Here is an 18,224-nt window from a genome sequence, read left to right as displayed (position 1 = left end):
TGTTACATTACAGCATTACATTACAGCGTTACATTACAGCATTACATTACAGTGTTACATTACAGCGTTACATTACAGTATTACATTACAGTATTACATTACAGTATTACATTACAGTATTACATTACAGTGTTACATTACAGTGTTACATTACAGCGTTACATTACAGCATTACATTACAGTGTTACATTACAGTGTTACATTACAGTATTACATTACAGCGTTACATTACAGCATTACATTACAGCGTTACATTACAGTGTTACATTACAGCATTACATTACAGTGTTACATTACAGCGTTACATTACAGTGTGTACATTACAGTGTTACATTACAGTGTTACATTACAGTATTACATTACAGTGTTACATTACAGCATTACATTACAGCATTACATTACAGCGTTACATTACAGCGTTACATTACAGTGTTACATTACAGTATTACATTACAGTGTTACATTACAGTGTTACATTACAGTGTTACATTACAGCGTTACATTACAGCATTACATTACAGTTACATTACAGTATTACATTACAGCATTACATTACAGTGTTACATTACAGTGTTACATTACAGTATTACATTACAGTGTTACATTACAGTATTACATTACAGTGTTACATTACAGTGTTACATTACAGCGTTACATTACAGCATTACATTACAGTGTTACATTACAGTATTACATTACAGCGTTACATTACAGCATTACATTACAGTGTTACATTACAGTGTTACATTACAGCATTACATTAGTGTTACATTGCAGTATTACATTACAGTGTGTACATTACAGTGTTACATTACAGTATTACATTACAGTGTGTACATTACAGTGTTACATTACAGTGTTACATTACAGTATTACATTACAGTGTTACATTACAGTATTACATTACAGTGTTACATTACAGTGTTACATTACAGCGTTACATTACATTGTTACATTACAGCGTTACATTACAGTATTTCATTACAGTGTTACATTACAGCGTTACATTACAGTGTTACATTACAGTATTACATTACAGCGTTACATTACAGTGTACATTGCAGTATTACATTACAGTATTACATTACAGTGTGTACATTACAGTATTACATTACAGTATTACATTACAGTATTACATTACAGTGTTACATTACAGTGTTACATTACAGCGTTACATTACATTGTTACATTACAGCGTTACATTACAGTATTTCATTACAGTGTTACATTACAGCGTTACATTACAGTGTTACATTACAGTATTACATTACAGCGTTACATTACAGTGTACATTGCAGTATTACATTACAGTATTACATTACAGTATTACATTACAGTGTTACATTACAGTATTACATTACAGTGTTACATTACAACGTTACATTACAGTGTGTACATTACAGCGTTACATTACAGCGTTACATTACAGCGTTACATTACAGTATTACATTACAGTATTACAACATTACATTACATTACAGTGTTACATTACAGTGTTACATTACAGCGTTACATTACAGCATTACATTACAGCGTTACATTACAGCGTTACATTACAGTGTTACATTACAGCATTACATTACAGCGTTACATTACAGACATTACAGCATTTTCACAACTGCAGCAGAAAGGCAGCCCATCATGGCTATGGCTTGGGTGCCAAAATACATGCTAAATCGTTACATGCTACATACACTACTGTGGTCCTTAGTATTACTGTATATGGTGTGTGTTATGTAAGGCTACTGTCAACAACACACCTCGCAGTCTCCTTGCAATGATGTGAGGTTGTACTGTGTTGTTGAAACTTGAGACATGCATCTCCAATCATTTGATTTTTATTGTACTTTTCTACTGTACTATAATTGTATCGCCTGTATTTATGTCTTCTACTATTACCATGCCCATACCTGTACCTCCCCTCCCCCCTCCTGCCTGAATTTCCCCAAGGGGATCAATAAAGGAATATCTAGAGTAGAATAAGGTTATTCTAATGCCACTCACCCTATCTGTTCAATGAGCTCTCTGGCCTGGGTGATGATGTTGGCTCCAGTGAAGCACACAATACCAGCCATCTCCATGGAGTACCAGCGCGCCCTGACGGGAGACAGAGGAAACCGTACACCTAGTCAGCATCCGAGCACCGCATAAATCACTCAACACCAACTGATTTAAGCCCGAGGCTGAAAAGCTCAAATACTACATCCCAATAAGCAGATAATGAGATATAGAAGCAGTAAGATGTTGTGATAACGTACTGAAGGTGACTCTCCTACCCTTTCCTCATGACGTAACCGTAGAAGGAGTTGAGGATACACTTGTGGGCGAGCTGGAGCGACTCGTACAGGATCTCCATGTTCTTACAGCGCTTCACCTCGGCCGCGTCGCAGTTGTCCTGGGCTTGTGACAGCTTCTTCTTCCAGACCTACAGAGAGCGAGAGAGAAACACCACCTGCTAGAAAACATGTTTTTTTTGGACCCAAATTTAATTGATCAATCTGCATACATGACGACAAAGCAAACAGAAGGGGGCTCAAAGGGGAACCCTGATGGCTACCACGTGAAAGAAACGCATGTCATTAGTACACTCAAGCCTGGGGATTAGTATAATAAAAGATGAATCCAAGCGACAAAGTGGTCACCAAAGTCAAATTTCCTAAGTGTAGCAAATAAATAGTGCTACTCTATTGTCAAATGCCTTTTCTGCATCCAGGGAGATGACAATTTAGGGAGGCTTAGATGTCTGGTCAGAATAAATAATGTTCATAAAGGTACGTAAGATAAAGAAGGAGTGATGTTTGTTGATATGCTCTTCTGATATGTCTGGAAGAACCGTTTCTAGACAACCAGCCAACATTTTCGCTAACACCTTGACATCCACATTGAGGAGGGACAATGGTCTGAAGTCATCCAGGGCTTTATTACTTTGCATCGCTTTGATTGTTTCTTCTAAATTTAGTGGCGAGTCCAAATTATTTGCAGTAGTGTGGTCAACATTAGACGTTTCTAAACCATCAAAAAGAAATCGGTAGATAACGGTGGTGTTTGTAGGGAATTCAGATTTATAAAGAGTGGAATAAAATGATACGAATGCAGCATTGATATGGGCAGGGCTAGATAGCATATTGCCAGAGGCGTCCTTGATTTGGGAGATCAGATGAGGCGGTCGGATGCTTCAGTTGGTGAGGATTAATACGTTCATCATGGTGGCAGACTTTCTAAAACCATACCTTGTGAAGTCCCTTGAACTCGTAGCGCCGGTCTCTGAAGGCTCTCACAGTATCCACGTAGAAGGAGTTCTCCCTCTGACAGATAGTGGTGACCCTCTCCTCCAGCTTGGTGTGGTGAATCTTTTTATAGGCCCTCCTACAGTAGTCTGACACAAAGAGAAACACAGGACATAGGAGTCATGACAGGTATTTAGGACTGTCTCCACTAAAGACATTTTAAATCAAACAATAGTTATAAGAGAGTTAGTAAAATAATAGATTTTAAAGGCTGAAATAATAACAATAGTTTAGAGCAGGAGAAGGCAGAGGAGTCTTGTGTGGTTCCACTGAGACAATTTTCATTTAGATATCTTGAGGGGAGAAGTCAAGGGACCCCTTTGAAAATGGCCATATCCATGGCATTTCCTCCCATGAAATTTAAGATAGCTTAACCCTTTCACTGCCACACTACAGAAGGTTAACCCTTTACTATCACACTACCGACGTGTGATAGTAAAAGGTTAACCTTCTGTAGTGTGGCAGTGAAAGGGTTAACCTGCTGTTGTGTGGCAGTGAAAGGGTTAAAAAGGAGCACACTAACATTTTAGGAAATGCACCTACCGTCTTCACCAGAGTGAGAAGACGGATAGAAGAAAGCTATCCAGCTGCAAGCTGAAGCTAGCCTAGCTTAGCACAAATGAATGTAACCGGATAAGGATCAGCTAGCCTAGCTTAAAACTTCGGGAGGTGTTATTGGTCAACTGATAGACTAGCTGATCCCCATCTGCTTCCATTCATTTGTGCTAAGTTAGGCTAGCCTGCAGCCAAATAGCTACTGAATGCACAGAGAGGAAATTGGTATCCATAATCTTGTTCGACTCTGGAGAAGACAGCTACTGAATGCACAGAAAGTGCATTTCCCATAATCTTGATAATCTTGTTCCTTTAAAATAGCTGAACTTCGGAGCAAAATCTACACCCTACCAGTAATTTAGCAGGACACTAGCCCACTAGATCCCTTTAACACTTTCCGTGCCACTCACGAGATTTCTCTGGTTTTTTTATAGGTGGTTGAATGCCACTCACGAGATTTCTCTGATTTTTTTTTTAGCGATCTGAAAAATTATTGCATCACCCGAGCCTACCCGAGTATAGCCGAGGGGCGCCGGCGATCACTGTGGAAAAAAGCGCCCCCTGTCGTCTCCCAGATGACATAAGTGATTTTGGAATGGACTCAATGAAAATGTGGGGAAAAAAATCCAGTACTCCACATTTTCCAGTTCACTGATCCAGCCGGGGTTATCAGAGTTCATTCTGGATCCTCAGATCCCCGCGGATCATGGAGTTCTACTGTATCGCGTTGGATCCATACACTTATCGATTTTTTCGAATGGTGATCAGGAATTGGAATATACCAGTTGGATACCATCTGATGTCAGGTAAGGACTCTATGTTATCAGTGTTAGGATAATCAGAGTAAGTTTGATGAAGTTATAAGCTGTTTTGTGAAATGTCCTCTTTCGGTTTCACTGTAAAAGTCTGTGAGGAAATCAACGGAGCGATTATCAGTGCGCGGCCGTAATGTGCTTGCGTGCACGTATAATATTGATCATCTAGCGTTTATTTGAAAACGATTCATAAAAAGGCCGACGAATATCAACGTTGTGGAATATTCCACTAAAAGACGATTTTCATAGAATGCTCCAGAATGAGCTGTTTTTTATATCAAAACGGGGGCTTTTCTAACTGCTCTGAAACGGAAACTACGAGATAAAAAAACAATCTGCCTTGACAGCACTGACTGGAAAATAGTCTTTGATAATGCGATGGGCAGATTAGACCCATAGCCATAATTTAAAACATAGATTAGGCGATATTAACGTTAACATTGGCGCCGATGGTGGCATTCAGCCGGTAAAACGGAAAACCAGGCGTGGCGCTCAAAGTGTTAAAGGCTAATCACATGGCGGGATATCGGTAACATAAACGGCAGATACTGATAGTTTGTAAGACGTCCTATCGGCACTGGTCGACCTCTATTGTCAACAAGTTGATTTAATCTCAAATTCTGTAAAATTGTGTTTCTGACAGAGCTCTTCAAATATAGCGCTTACCAGAGATGTGATTATAATTTAGCAGGGAATAACTCATTCAGCATGGAAAAAAGATAAAAATAAAAATACTAAATTGGACCAAACCGACCAGTTAAATAAGAGGGGGGCGGTCCTGGAGAGGTATTTGCATCAGAACACCAAAGTCACTATGACAAGAGAAGCTGAGGAGATCAGTACCAGACTGGCCAACATCAGCCACTTGGTCAAAGAACATACACCTTGATACCCGACCAGCTCACCTGATAAACGCTTCTTCTCATGCTTTGCCTGGTCCTCCCGGTTGAGCTCGTGGAAGGCGCGAGGCCGGCCGTTGGGGAAGAAAGGAGGAAACTTCTCGGACTCCAGCTGCTGCTGGATACGGTGGAACTCACTGCGGCTGGCTGGCACTGCAGACGAGGTACGAACCACCAAAGACGTTTACTCCGCTGAATAGCTAAATCAGCACAGAGTATTGTGGGTGACAGATGCGTGTAGGGGAAGACTTGGCAGGTGTGGTGTATTTTTTTAGACAACTCATATTGGACTATGCTGTTTTTTGCCTGGTCAGTTAAAGATGAGTAGGTCTGTGGACTAAGGGCGTGCCTGCCTGCCTGCCTGTCTCTCTCTCTCTGCAGACCTAGCTGCAACAAGGCCCCAGAACTCCAACATTGTCCCTGGGGGAACTTGAGGAATGCCACCCTTGTCTTAAAAAGATGGATGTTATAGCCAATATGTGATCTTTCAACATTTCTCCTAGGTCACTTGAAAAAGTATTTGCCCACTACTGGAATAAGAGAAGTTCTCACTGAAGTGACCTTTGAACCAGTGCAGCTGTAACTACAGTAAGGCCAGTCGCTGTGTTTATAGGAATAAGGAGTTATTGTTACATTGTGACGCTATCCAAAAGTATACAAATAGGACCCTGTTCTTGTAAGAGTTCAGTTTACTTTCTAGGGACGGTTCCAAGTTTGGCTGTGTTGTGAACTCAATAATTTTTCTGCAGAAATGATTAAGTTAATTAGTTGAAACTGCATAGACGTACATTACTACAGAAAAAGGGCAAAGACCCTCAATGCTGTGGAAGCTATAGACCTATATCCCTGAGCAACTTGGAAGAAAAAGTATTGGCAAAGATACTTGCGAATAGAATAGAAGATGTACTACCAACTTTGGTGCATTCAGATCAAGTGGGCTTTGTGAAGGGGAGAAACTCAGCTGATAATATCCGCAGACTCCTACACATAATGTGGAAGGTAAGGAATGATATAGAACCTACAGTGGCCTTCTCATTGGATGCCGAAAAGGCCTTTGATAAGGTGGAATTTGCATTCTTATTTCACACGCTAGAGCGCTTCGGGTTTGGTCCATCGTTTACTGGGTGGGTAAAACTGTTATACACAAATCCGATGGCATCAGTATTGACCAACGGGATCGTGTCCTCGCCCTTTAACCTAGGGTGGGGGACGAGGCAAGGTTCCCCGCTTTCTCCCCAAATGTTTGCGCTTTTCCTCGAACCACTTGCTATCGCACTGAGGAATAATCAGGACATCAAAGGGATAATAGCGGGGCAGGTAGAACATAAATTATTTTTATATGCGGACGATATCTTATTGGTATCCAGCAATCCTCGAACAGCAGTTGGGATCATTGGAAATGTTATCGAGTCCTTCTCCGAAATATCTGGATACACAATCAACTGGAGCAAGTCAGAAGCAATGCCTCTCTCTAAATGCTGTCCCCCTGATATCAGAAGGGGGTGGCAATACAGATGGATGCCGTCAGGATTGATATACCTAGGAATAAAGCTGATCCCAGGTCTGAAAGAGTTGATGCAAGCCAATATTGCCCCTATAATCGAACACATTAGTGCTCTGACCCAGAATTGGGCCAAAATGAATATGTCCCTCCTGGGAAAGATAAACCTAGTGAAAATGATATTAGCTCCCAAATTAAACTATATCCTATATATGTTGCCGCTGACTCTCCCGACCCAGTTACTCAAACAGTATGACAAAGTCATTAATGTATATCTGTGGGGGGGCAAAAGGCCGCTGTTTGGACGGACCAAAATGTATGCAGCAAAGGAAAATGGCGGTTTATCCCTGCCTAAACTAGACTGGTATCACTATGCATTCTCGCTCTCCCAGCTCTCCAAACTGAATCACTCGTCTGAGGAGGCACCTGCTTGGGTCAGGATGGAGGAGGAAATGATATATCCCTCATCTCTGGAATCCTTCCTGACACAATCAGACAGACCTACACCTCTTAAAAACCCTTTGATGGCATTTATCAGGGAAACTTGGAATCAATCGCACAAAATGACTGGTGATAGCCCATACTTAACTACGAGAGCCTCTATATGGTATAATAAGAAACTAAAGATTGGGAAGAAATCAGTCATATGGGACGATTGGGTTAAAAGGGGGATACATGTACTGGGTGATATAGCCGGGGAGGATGGGGTTTTGCCTTTTGAGGATATTAAGGAGGATTTTGATATAGATAATAAAAACTTTTATAAATTCCTACAGATTAGACATTGTATATCGTCATCAATAGGAGGACCAAAGTGCGGCCCAATTACTGCAATTCAAGAAATATTCTATAAAGGATGGCGCAGGAAAGGCGGTGCGTCAAGATTTTATGATGTTATAAGAGAATACAATGCACCCAAATTGGCGGGTTTGAGATTGAGCTGGGAGAACGATGTACATGAGGAGATTACTGAGGAAATGTGGGAGAAACTGGTATCCAAATGGAGTAAATTCTCTAGGGAGGCGCAATCACAACTTATTTTTTACAAAGTACTGAACAGAAGCTATTGGACGCCCAGTAAACTGGCCAGACTGAAATTAAGGGACAGTGACATCTGCTGGAGATGTGAGAAGGAGACAGGCACTTTACTGCACATGTTGTACGAATGTGAGAAGGTCTGGAAAATGTGGGATCAAATTGTGATATTCCTAAGTAAGGTCCTGAATGTGAAGATAAATAACGCCCCAATGGCATGTGTTTTGGGTATAGTACCGAAAGGGATTAAGCTGCCTAAATACCGGGGAATGTGGTATAGAATGGCCATGATATCAGGATGTAGAATTGCATTACGACATTGGAAATCACCTGTTGATATTACTTTTAAAGAATGGATGGAACTAATGTTTCGGACAGCATCATATGAAAGGGTGACGTATAGAGTCGCAGGGAGAGAGGATATTTTCGCTGAGATATGAGACAGTTTTCTACACCTGACTGAACGACCTGAGGACAAATGATTAAGATGGGAATACAATATTATCAAGGATGAATATGAAAAAGGGGATTTGATCTGATGATACTTGTGCTCTGTGATATATTATGTATATATGTACATATATTTTATGTCCGGATGGGGTGTCTATGGAATGGTCAATGTCTCTATCACACTCACATGTGCGCAGATATAGCCACATACAAGTATCTAGGATACACATATTCATATGTGTACATAATAGGTTTACACGCACTCATATACACAAGGATAAGGTATACACGTCAGGGGCACACATACATGCACATACTCATGTATAGGAAATAGACATACATACACCTACATATACACATAGTTGAGATATAGGCTTTCACTGACACATAGGGGGATACACAAGTATATAGGAGACACACACATACGTAGCTGAAACGTGGAAAAAAGTAAAAAAGGAATAGAAAAAAAAAAAAAAAAAAAAAAAGATGCAGCACATACCTGCCCGCAGGTAGATCGGCCTACATGTAACGTATGACGTATATATATATATATATATATATATATATATATATAACAGGGATGTATATGCACAATGTATAGTATGTTTTTTTTTTGTAAGTGTTTTTTTTAATTTCCATGTCAGTTATTAATGTGTTTGTATGAGTCTCTTACATGTTTTGTATGTTGCTACAAAAACGAAAAAGGCGAATCATGGATGTTGGATACTATGCTGTGAAAAGATACACTGTGAATAATGGAAAGATTTGTACAAAAATATCAATAAAAAAAAAAAAGAAACTGCATAGACGTAGTCCGGACAGGTTTTCCCCCTTCTATCTTTTCTTCAAAATATACCACACAGGCTTCAAGACATTTAAAGAAACTGTAAATAACTCAGTCCTTTGTGATAACTTACTGATCTCTCCCCTCCACTGCCAGCCCATCTTCCTCTGACAGGTGGCTCCTGGCTTGTTGAAGTCACACGCTGCACACGTGGCCTCGTCCACCATCGCCGACGGCTGCAGAGGAAGAGGATATAGTGATGAGCTTTGAGCAGTTCTATCCACCGCTGCCGGTGTATTCAAAACCACCCACCAGTCATTTCTGTTATTTTCCTGGTGATAGACGAGAGGAATGTTTGTGTAGTTCTCCGTCTTCCAACATGGCTGCCTGTAACCGTTGGTAACCACTTGCAAAAGAAAATGCAGAATGTCTGTGCAGTGATCGAGTAGGTAAACCACAGGAAACGCTTCATAATACATGTTCTACTCTGAACCTTGTTCATAAAGGTCCAGTAATAAGACACAAATGCATTACATTTCTGTAGCAAAAGGAGCAACAGTGACTCAGGAGGTAGAGCGGCCATCTGGTAATTGGAAGGTTCCCGGTTCGATTCCCACTACTCCTTAGCAGCATGTCGAAGTGTCCTTGAGCAAGATACTTAACACCTAATTGCTCCCGATGAGCAGGTTGACACCTTGCATGGCTGCCTCTGCTGTTGGTGTATGAATGTGAGTGAATGGGTGAACATGACGAACAAACATTTTAAAGTGCTTTGGATAAAAGCTGCTTTATAAAATGCACCATTTACCAACCATCGTTTCGTCCAACATGGAGAGCTATTGGGCATTCTAAACATTCAGTGAAAGGCCTCTATTCAAGAGAAGCTTCAGACGTGTTCTGACGGAGTCGTACCTCTGAAACACGTTGACATATTAAAGACTATTTTATTCTATTTTATTTTTGGGCTTTTCTGTATTTTTTCACCCATCCCAATTTAGTCGTTATGCCAAATCCCTTCCTGGTCGTTGCGCGCATTGCCCCACTGTCGGTCTGGAGAGGGTGTATAACTACCACATGCCTCCTCCGATACATGTGGAGTCGCCAGCCGCTTCTTTTCACCTGACAGCGAGGAGTTTCACTGGGGGAACGAAAGGAGGTTCATGCTATTTCCCCCAGATCCCCTCCCTGCTGAACAGGCGCCCCGACCGACCAGTAGGAGTCGCAGTTTACAACGACCACAACACATACCCCATCGGCTTCCCACCCGCTAACACTGCCAATTGTGTTAGTAGGGAAGATTGACCAAGCCGGAGGTACCGCTGACTGGATGCGATCCCAGAGTCTCTGCGGTGGTAGGCGAGTGCTTAGTCCACTGCGCTACCCAGCCGCACCCTTGCATATTAAAGACTAGTGACAGGATCAAGCTGCCGTCCTGAGATAAACCTCCACATGATCTTTGTCTCCCGCAGCGTCCGGCAGAGAACACAAACATCCACAGCTGGAATTAACCTGCCAATGGCTTGGAGTCACTTTCTGACCCCGATTTCTATACCAATTACTAACTCTCCTCATTTCTCTACTTATTTTATTTACTATTGTATTCTTGCACAATCGAAGCGGGCATGGCCACCCACATTTCAGTGTATGCCCAATATATGTGATAAATAAACCTCTCGAATCTTCTCGTAACACATGCAGGGCTGTTTTTACCTGCAGGCGGTTGGTGAGGATGATGTTGGGGTACATGGCCCCTACGTCCAGATGGTAGATGAGAGGACACTCTATCCTGTTAGGAACCTCCTTCAGAGAGACCAGCTTCTCTTTGATCTCCTCACAGACCTGAGAACGTCAATAAAGAGAACAAAGGAAACGATAGGTGAGAAGCGGAATCTGAAGACGACTGACTAAATGTATTTAATTTTTTTTTTAAACGTTGTAAAAAATATGTAACTGACCTCGTTGAAATTAGTGACCTGCTCCAGGGGGATCTTCTCCTCCTCCTCGATGGCGTGTCGCATCGTCATCTCAACTCTTTGAAGCAGGAAGTCGAATGCTGCTGGGTTCTGTCAACACACCAGATCATGTCACCATATACGACTGGGGTCTGACAAAAACTAGTAAAAAGTCGTGCCCAGAGTCAGTGTAGTGGTTAAAAGCCTGCCTCTGGAACCACATTTTATTTTGCCTTTCTTACATTTGCCTCCCATCCCGACCTAGTCGTTAAGCCGTCGGCCTGGGGAGGCTGTAGACCACCTAGTCGTTAAGCTGTCGGCCTGGGGAGGCTGTAGACCACCTAGTCGTTAAGCTGTCGGCCTGGGGAGGCTGTAGACCACCTAGTCGTTAAGCTGTCGGCCTGGGGAGGGTGTAGACCACCTAGTCGTTAAGCTGTCGGCCTGGGGAGGGTGTAGACCAGCTAGTCGTTAAGCTGTCGGCCTGGGGAGGGTGTAGACCACCTAGTCGTTAAGCTGTCGGCCTGGGGAGGGTGTAGACCACCTAGTCGTTAAGCCGTCGGCCTGGGGAGGCTGTAGACCAGCTAGTCGTTAAGCTGTCGGCCTGGGGAGGGTGTAGACCACCTAGTCGTTAAGCTGTCGGCCTGGGGAGGCTGTAGACCACCTAGTCGTTAAGCTGTCAGTCTGGGGAGGCTGTAGACCACCTAGTCGTTAAGCTGTCGGCCTGGGGAGGCTGTAGACCACCTAGTCGTTAAGCTGTCGGCCTGGGGAGGGTGTAGACCACCTAGTCGTTAAGCTGTCGGCCTGGGGAGGCTGTAGACCACCTAGTCGTTAAGCTGTCGGCCTGGGGAGGCTGTAGACCACCTAGTCGTTAAGCTGTCGGCCTGGGGAGGGTGTAGACCACCTAGTCGTTAAGCTGTCGGCCTGGGGAGGGTGTAGACCACCTAGTCGTTAAGCTGTCAGTCTGGGGAGGGTGTAGACCACCTAGTCGTTAAGCCGTCGGCCTGGGGAGGGTGTAGACCACCTAGTCGTTAAGCTGTCAGTCTGGGGAGGCTGTAGACCACCTAGTCGTTAAGCTGTCAGTCTGGGGAGGGTGTAGACCACCTAGTCGTTAAGCCGTCGGCCTGGGGAGGCTGTAGACCAGCTAGTCGTTAAGCCGTCGGCCTGGGGAGGCTGTAGACCAGCTAGTCGTTAAGCTGTCGGCCTGGGGAGGCTGTAGACCAGCTAGTCGTTAAGCTGTCGGCCTGGGGAGGCTGTAGACCAGCTAGTCGTTAAGCTGTCGGCCTGGGGAGGCTGTAGACCAGCTAGTCGTTAAGCCGTCGGCCTGGGGAGGCTGTAGACCACCTAGTCGTTAAGCCGTCGGCCTGGGGAGGGTGTAGACCACTTAGTCGTTAAGCCGTCGGCCTGGGGAGGGTGTAGACCACCTAGTCGTTAAGCTGTCGGCCTGGGGAGGGTGTAGACCACCTAGTCGTTAAGCTGTCGGCCTGGGGAGGGTGTAGACCACCTAGTCGTTAAGCTGTCGGCCTGGGGAGGCTGTAGACCACCTAGTCGTTAAGCTGTCGGCCTGGGGAGGCTGTAGACCACCTAGTCGTTAAGCCGTCAGTCTGGGGAGGGTGTAGACCACCTAGTCGTTAAGCCGTCGGCCTGGGGAGGGTGTAGACCACCTAGTCGTTAAGCTGTCAGTCTGGGGAGGCTGTAGACCACCTAGTCGTTAAGCTGTCAGCCTGGGGAGGGTGTAGACCACCTAGTCGTTAAGCTGTCAGTCTGGGGAGGCTGTAGACCACCTAGTCGTTAAGCTGTCGGCCTGGGGAGGCTGTAGACCACCTAGTCGTTAAGCTGTCGGTCTGGGGAGGCTGTAGACCAGCTAGTCGTTAAGCTGTCGGTCTGGGGAGGCTGTAGACCAGCTAGTCGTTAAGCTGTCGGCCTGGGGAGTTTTATACCATCTCCCTGCTGAACAGGCGCAGGGGCTCCCTGTCAGACCGAGCTGTGAGGATGACAGAGGCTCTCAGCGTTCAACAGCTGAAGGACATCCTGTCCAGGAACTTTGCCAACGATCGACCGACCAGTAGGGGTTTCTATTGCAGCGAGGTGGTTGGCGAGTACTTCTACACTACCCAGCTGCCCCCTGAACCACATGTGTCCTTGCTGGCCTGGAGATTGAACCAGAACTACCGGTATCTCTCCTACCCTCTCCGAGTTCCTACGGTCTAAACAAAATAAATAAATAAATACATAAAAAATTTAATAACTAAGGGAAACAGGCTGCCAACTTAAAAACAAAACAAACAAAAAAGTTGAAGAGTTGAAATGGGTCGGACGGTACCATTTTAAACCGGCAGGGGATGTCGCTGCGAAACACTCCCGACTCCAGGGCCTCCACGTGGCCCCCCACGTAGGTCTCCGAGTCCAGGACGTGGCCGTCATCCGTCATCTTGTTGAAGACCTGCTCCTGCTTGTTGGGGAACACGATGTTGGCGTGGAAGGCCTGCACCATGAGCAGGGCCTCGCACAGCGTCCCGGAGCCCTTACGCAGCACCTGGCAGTAGAGCGGCAGGAACACCAGACACAGTTACAGATCGAGAAAGGACTTTTCTAGCGTTTCAATCTTTTATTTTTACCAACTGCGTAAAAAGGACAGACCTCGTCGGGCTCCATAGGGATGATGGTGCAGAGGGCGAAGATGAAGGGGTGAACATACTTCATGTAGAGGTAATATGTGGCCACAGCGTCTGACACAGAGTAGGTGGCTAAGGTCTGATGGGGGGAAAAAAAATCAAGAAACATCAGTCAACAGAAAACATCACTCAAACTACAGTCCATTCATAACCCAAGACATTCTCCTCTCTGTAAAGAAACATCAGTCAGACTGTAGTGACTACAGTCCATTCATAACTCCTCTCTGTACCTGGGGCTCCTCTGTGGCCATACGACACATCTCCTCAGGATCCAGCTCCACAGGATCATAGCTGAGCTTGGCTTTGGCTGCTGCTTTCAGATTATGGCTTCCTACCGGCAGGTAGCTGTCTCTCCTTACCCACCTAGGACACAGAGAAAGGAGCGTAACGGATGTTATTTTGGTAGCAAGGTAGGCTGTGAAATAAGATACATCTGATATAGTTGATCCTTGGGTGAATGTACAAGTATCTGTATTACCGATCTGTAGTACTGATGTAGACCTTCGCCTAAGGCTGTACTAAATGAGATGTGCAAGTTGTTTTGTGGTGTTGCCTAAACCATGTAGAGATATATTATTTATTCATGCAAACCTTAGACAATCCATGTGGATGGCCTGGCTGGCTTTGTACTCTCCCTGGCTGTCCTTCTGGAAGCCAATCTCCTTGTACATATCCACTCCATGGTGGGCAGCCCTGGTCTCCACAAAGGGCCTTGAAAAAATAAAGTAAAATGTAAAGGGTGGCGGAGGATTTTGATTCTTGGGGTCACCATTCGATTTAAAATCTATTCAACGTGGTTATCTAGGGAATTCAACAGATCAGATCCTAAATTACTGTTTTACTTTGTGTTACAAAGCTTGTAGATTGTGTGTGACATTCAGCCAGAGAGCCCCCCACAACACACCACCTTGGCCAATCCTGCCACTCACTACTGTTCACTACTACTACTGTTATCACTATCATCATTACTTGTTCTATCTTCTTCTTCTTCTTCTTCTTCTTCTTCTTCTTCTTCTTCTCATTACTACCTATCCTACCTGTATGCTCCTATGACACTTGAATTTCCCCAAGGGGATTAATAAAGGAACACTTGACTCGACACTTGTGAGTCTTTCTGATTGGATATAAACAAGCAAACGATTTAAAGCCATGAGAAGGTTGAAACCATATCACAAGACTGAAGACTGAAAAGAATAGACTCACCAGTCAAAGAAGTCTCCATTGTAGGTTACGAAGATGTTTGGCTTAGTTTCTTGAACGTGTTCAAAAAACCTCTGAAGGAGGGCTGCCTGCAAACAGAGTGGTGTGTATCACACAGCATTACAGGCACGTAACCGCATTACAATGGGAGAAAATATTTCAAAGCATTTTCACCTCGATGTGCAGTTCATACGATCTCTCCTGCTACATATATGTCCACATCCCTCCTTACCTCATCAGCCTCATTGAAAACAGTGAACGGTCCCTCATATTCTGGCTTGGGGGTGAACTCAAAATCCTCAATGTCCTCAGAGACAATTTCTCTGTTTGTGATCAAATAGCCCTGTTGAAAAACCCAAAACGGTCAGTAAAAGCAGCACACAAGCAGGTAAACTCTGGCACATACAATACAGACACAGACTACAGACATGTAAACGTCATCAAATATTCATACCTGTCCGTCGATCATGTAGGAGATCATCATAATCTGGTCCGTCTCTGCCTCTGGGAATTTCAAAGGAAGTTTGGTGGTTTCTATGTCAAAAGCCAGAACAACTGGATCCTGAGGAATAGAAGAGGCGCCTTTTAAAATCAGGACATGAGGAGGCACTTCAAATGGAAATGTGAATGAATAGGAATTCTGGGTAAAACTAGGGCTGGGCATCGCCACTGATTTCCCAAAACGATTTGATTCCGATTCACAAGGTCCCGATTCCATTCGATTTCCGATTCAATGGTCCAAGGAACCCTCTAATGGAATGGAAAGTAGAAAAAACTGCTAGTTTACAGTTTATTATGCCACCACCTATGCAGCTAATTTATTTGTATCCATTTTCTGCCTCTGCCACAAATGTATGTCTTAGTTATAAGGTGGTCTGTCACAGAGTTAAAACATTTTCACTATCAATTTATTAAATTAGCCATTGTTTTTGGTTCTGGCCAGCCATATAATTATAGGGAATTGGCATAATGACTAAATTGGGGGATACATTTAATAATAATAAAAAAACAAAAGGATTTACGATCAATCTTTTTTTATTTTCTTCACTTTTTCTCCTTATTTTTTTCTATTTTTCTCCCATCCCAATTTCGTGTTTCCAATTCTCCCCTCCCCCGTCTTGAACGTTGCTCGCATATGCCCCCCACTGGTCGGTTGTAGGGAGGATAGAAGCCTTGCATCATGTGTCCCCTCCGGTACACGAGGAGGCAGCCTGTCACATCTTTTCACCTGCCAGCGCGGACTCTCATTGGCGAGGTGTAACGTGTGGGAGGCTCACACTACCCCCGCTATTTTCCTGTCTCTGCTGTGCAGGCGTCCCCAACCGACCTGTAGGGGTTGCTGTCCACAACGTCCAGATTACCACCCATCGACTTCCACCCGCTGACTCTGCCAATTGAGCCAGTAAGACGGCAGGCCCAAGCCGGAGGCAACGCTGACAGCCGGATTCAAACCCGGTGTCTCTTGCATTGGTGACGAGTGCAATGTCCGCTGCGCCACCCAGTCGCCACTTTTACGATCAATCTTGGGATTATGAATCGATAACCGCTCATTCAAGATCGATTCAGAATCGGGAAATAGATTTATTTTAACCCAGCCCTAGGTAAAACACAGCAAAGAAGACGTTACACTGCAATGTGAAAAGAGTAGAAATGCTCATACTGGTCTCTCCACAAGGTCATCTCTCCGGATGATCTCTGGGGGGTAAGCGCTGCCCCTGTACCGGACGTTGTACCAGTGCGCCTGAGGGAGAACAACAACATCAGAAGGGCAAAATGACAGTGGAGACTTTCTAACACATTAACCTAACAAATGGCCTATGCTCCGCTTGGAGTTAATGGGCCTAAGAGAAACCTAACAAAGTCACAAGATACACTACACGACCAAGGTACCCATGTACATGTCAAAATACTTCCCAAAGGTCAGTGAATACCACGATCACAACACCAGAGGGAGCTCCACAAATCATGTTAAACCCAGATTGGGCTCAAACAAGGGACTAAACACGTTTCGCAATTATGCCACATCAATGTGGAACGCCCTACCCAAAGCTGTAAAGGAATGTGAATCACTACCCACTTTCAAAACCACTCTCAAAGAACATCTACGGGAGACTGTAATTCGAAACTGGACCCTGTAAATGTCCTAACACAACTCCCTCCAATGTACAGTAAATGACCAAGTATGGTTGTAAATATTCCAATGTACAGTTTTGCTTGTACAGTGTCCCTCACCCACCCCTCCTACCCAACCCCCCCCCCCCCCCCCCCAACCACCTCCAATGTACAGTCCCCGCCCCCCCACCCACCCAACCCCACCCCACCTACCCCAATGTAGTTTCTACGTCAAATGTATATACTCTCTTTTCTGGACTATTTTTGTATCACAAACGGTACTGTATTTGCAAATCTGGTATGTCATAAATGTATAGATGTAGCAGTACCGTCTATCTGTATGCTGTGTGTCATAATATGTTATGATGAATTGAAAATGGGGGACCCTGATGTAAACAAGACGAAAGTCTTTCTCTGGTCTGCATCCCCTTAACAATTGTATGTATTGAGCCGTACTGTACTGTATCCATTCTGCAATCTGTTAATAAAGTTTTCAATCAATCAATCAGTCCCATGGTCTTTACCACGTGGATCTTCAGGTCGATGGACAGGCGCATGTGGTAAGGCACATCATACTCTCTCATGTCCACGATGTTGTCCAACTGGTCGGAGATCTTCTTTTGCATCCCGTCCTCATTGGCTGCCATCATGTTACCACCTGACAAGGCACTGAAGAACAGGAGGAATGTCAACAGGGTATATGGTTGGACGCACTGCACTACTGTGTAAATTTTTTTGGAAATGTGTGGAAATTATGTGTACCAGCATGTATTATAGAAGGTTAACCTCAATGAGTGTTTAATACACAGGCGGCGGCAGTAGAAAAGGACAATCTCGGTATTCAACGTCAACGTTTTAAAAAGACAACAAACACTGGTATTTGTTAATTGTTCATTTTTAAAGGCCCTTACTGGTAAGCTAGCTCTTTATATCATTATTGGAATGGAATGTTGGAACCTATG

The 18,224-nt window shown here is 44.0% G+C and overlaps 1 protein-coding gene across 2 annotated transcripts in view; it reads right to left on the bottom strand.

The window, feature by feature from the left end:
• pole (polymerase (DNA directed), epsilon) overlaps positions 1-18,224 on the bottom strand; it is a 93,582-nt gene that overhangs the window by 61,503 nt on the left and 13,855 nt on the right. For both annotated transcript variants that reach the window (XM_084323419.1, XM_084323420.1), the window contains exons 7-22: positions 17,787-17,931; positions 16,811-16,891; positions 15,605-15,712; positions 15,383-15,493; positions 15,154-15,239; positions 14,542-14,661; positions 14,181-14,313; positions 13,916-14,029; positions 13,599-13,811; positions 11,282-11,389; positions 11,037-11,165; positions 9,460-9,562; positions 5,563-5,709; positions 3,231-3,376; positions 2,277-2,425; positions 2,005-2,097 (exon numbers count right to left, since the gene is read on the bottom strand). In XM_084323419.1, the coding sequence (XP_084179545.1) occupies positions 2,005-2,097; positions 2,277-2,425; positions 3,231-3,376; positions 5,563-5,709; positions 9,460-9,562; positions 11,037-11,165; positions 11,282-11,389; positions 13,599-13,811; positions 13,916-14,029; positions 14,181-14,313; positions 14,542-14,661; positions 15,154-15,239; positions 15,383-15,493; positions 15,605-15,712; positions 16,811-16,891; positions 17,787-17,931 (1,986 nt within the window). The remainder of the gene's footprint in view (positions 1-2,004; positions 2,098-2,276; positions 2,426-3,230; positions 3,377-5,562; positions 5,710-9,459; positions 9,563-11,036; positions 11,166-11,281; positions 11,390-13,598; positions 13,812-13,915; positions 14,030-14,180; positions 14,314-14,541; positions 14,662-15,153; positions 15,240-15,382; positions 15,494-15,604; positions 15,713-16,810; positions 16,892-17,786; positions 17,932-18,224) is intronic.

The sequence above is a fragment of the Notolepis coatsorum genome (genome assembly GCF_963971535.1).
Source record: "Notolepis coatsorum genome assembly, chromosome: 10".
Taxonomy (NCBI): domain Eukaryota; kingdom Metazoa; phylum Chordata; class Actinopteri; order Aulopiformes; family Paralepididae; genus Notolepis; species Notolepis coatsorum.
This window is presented reverse-complemented; position numbering and strand designations above follow the sequence as displayed.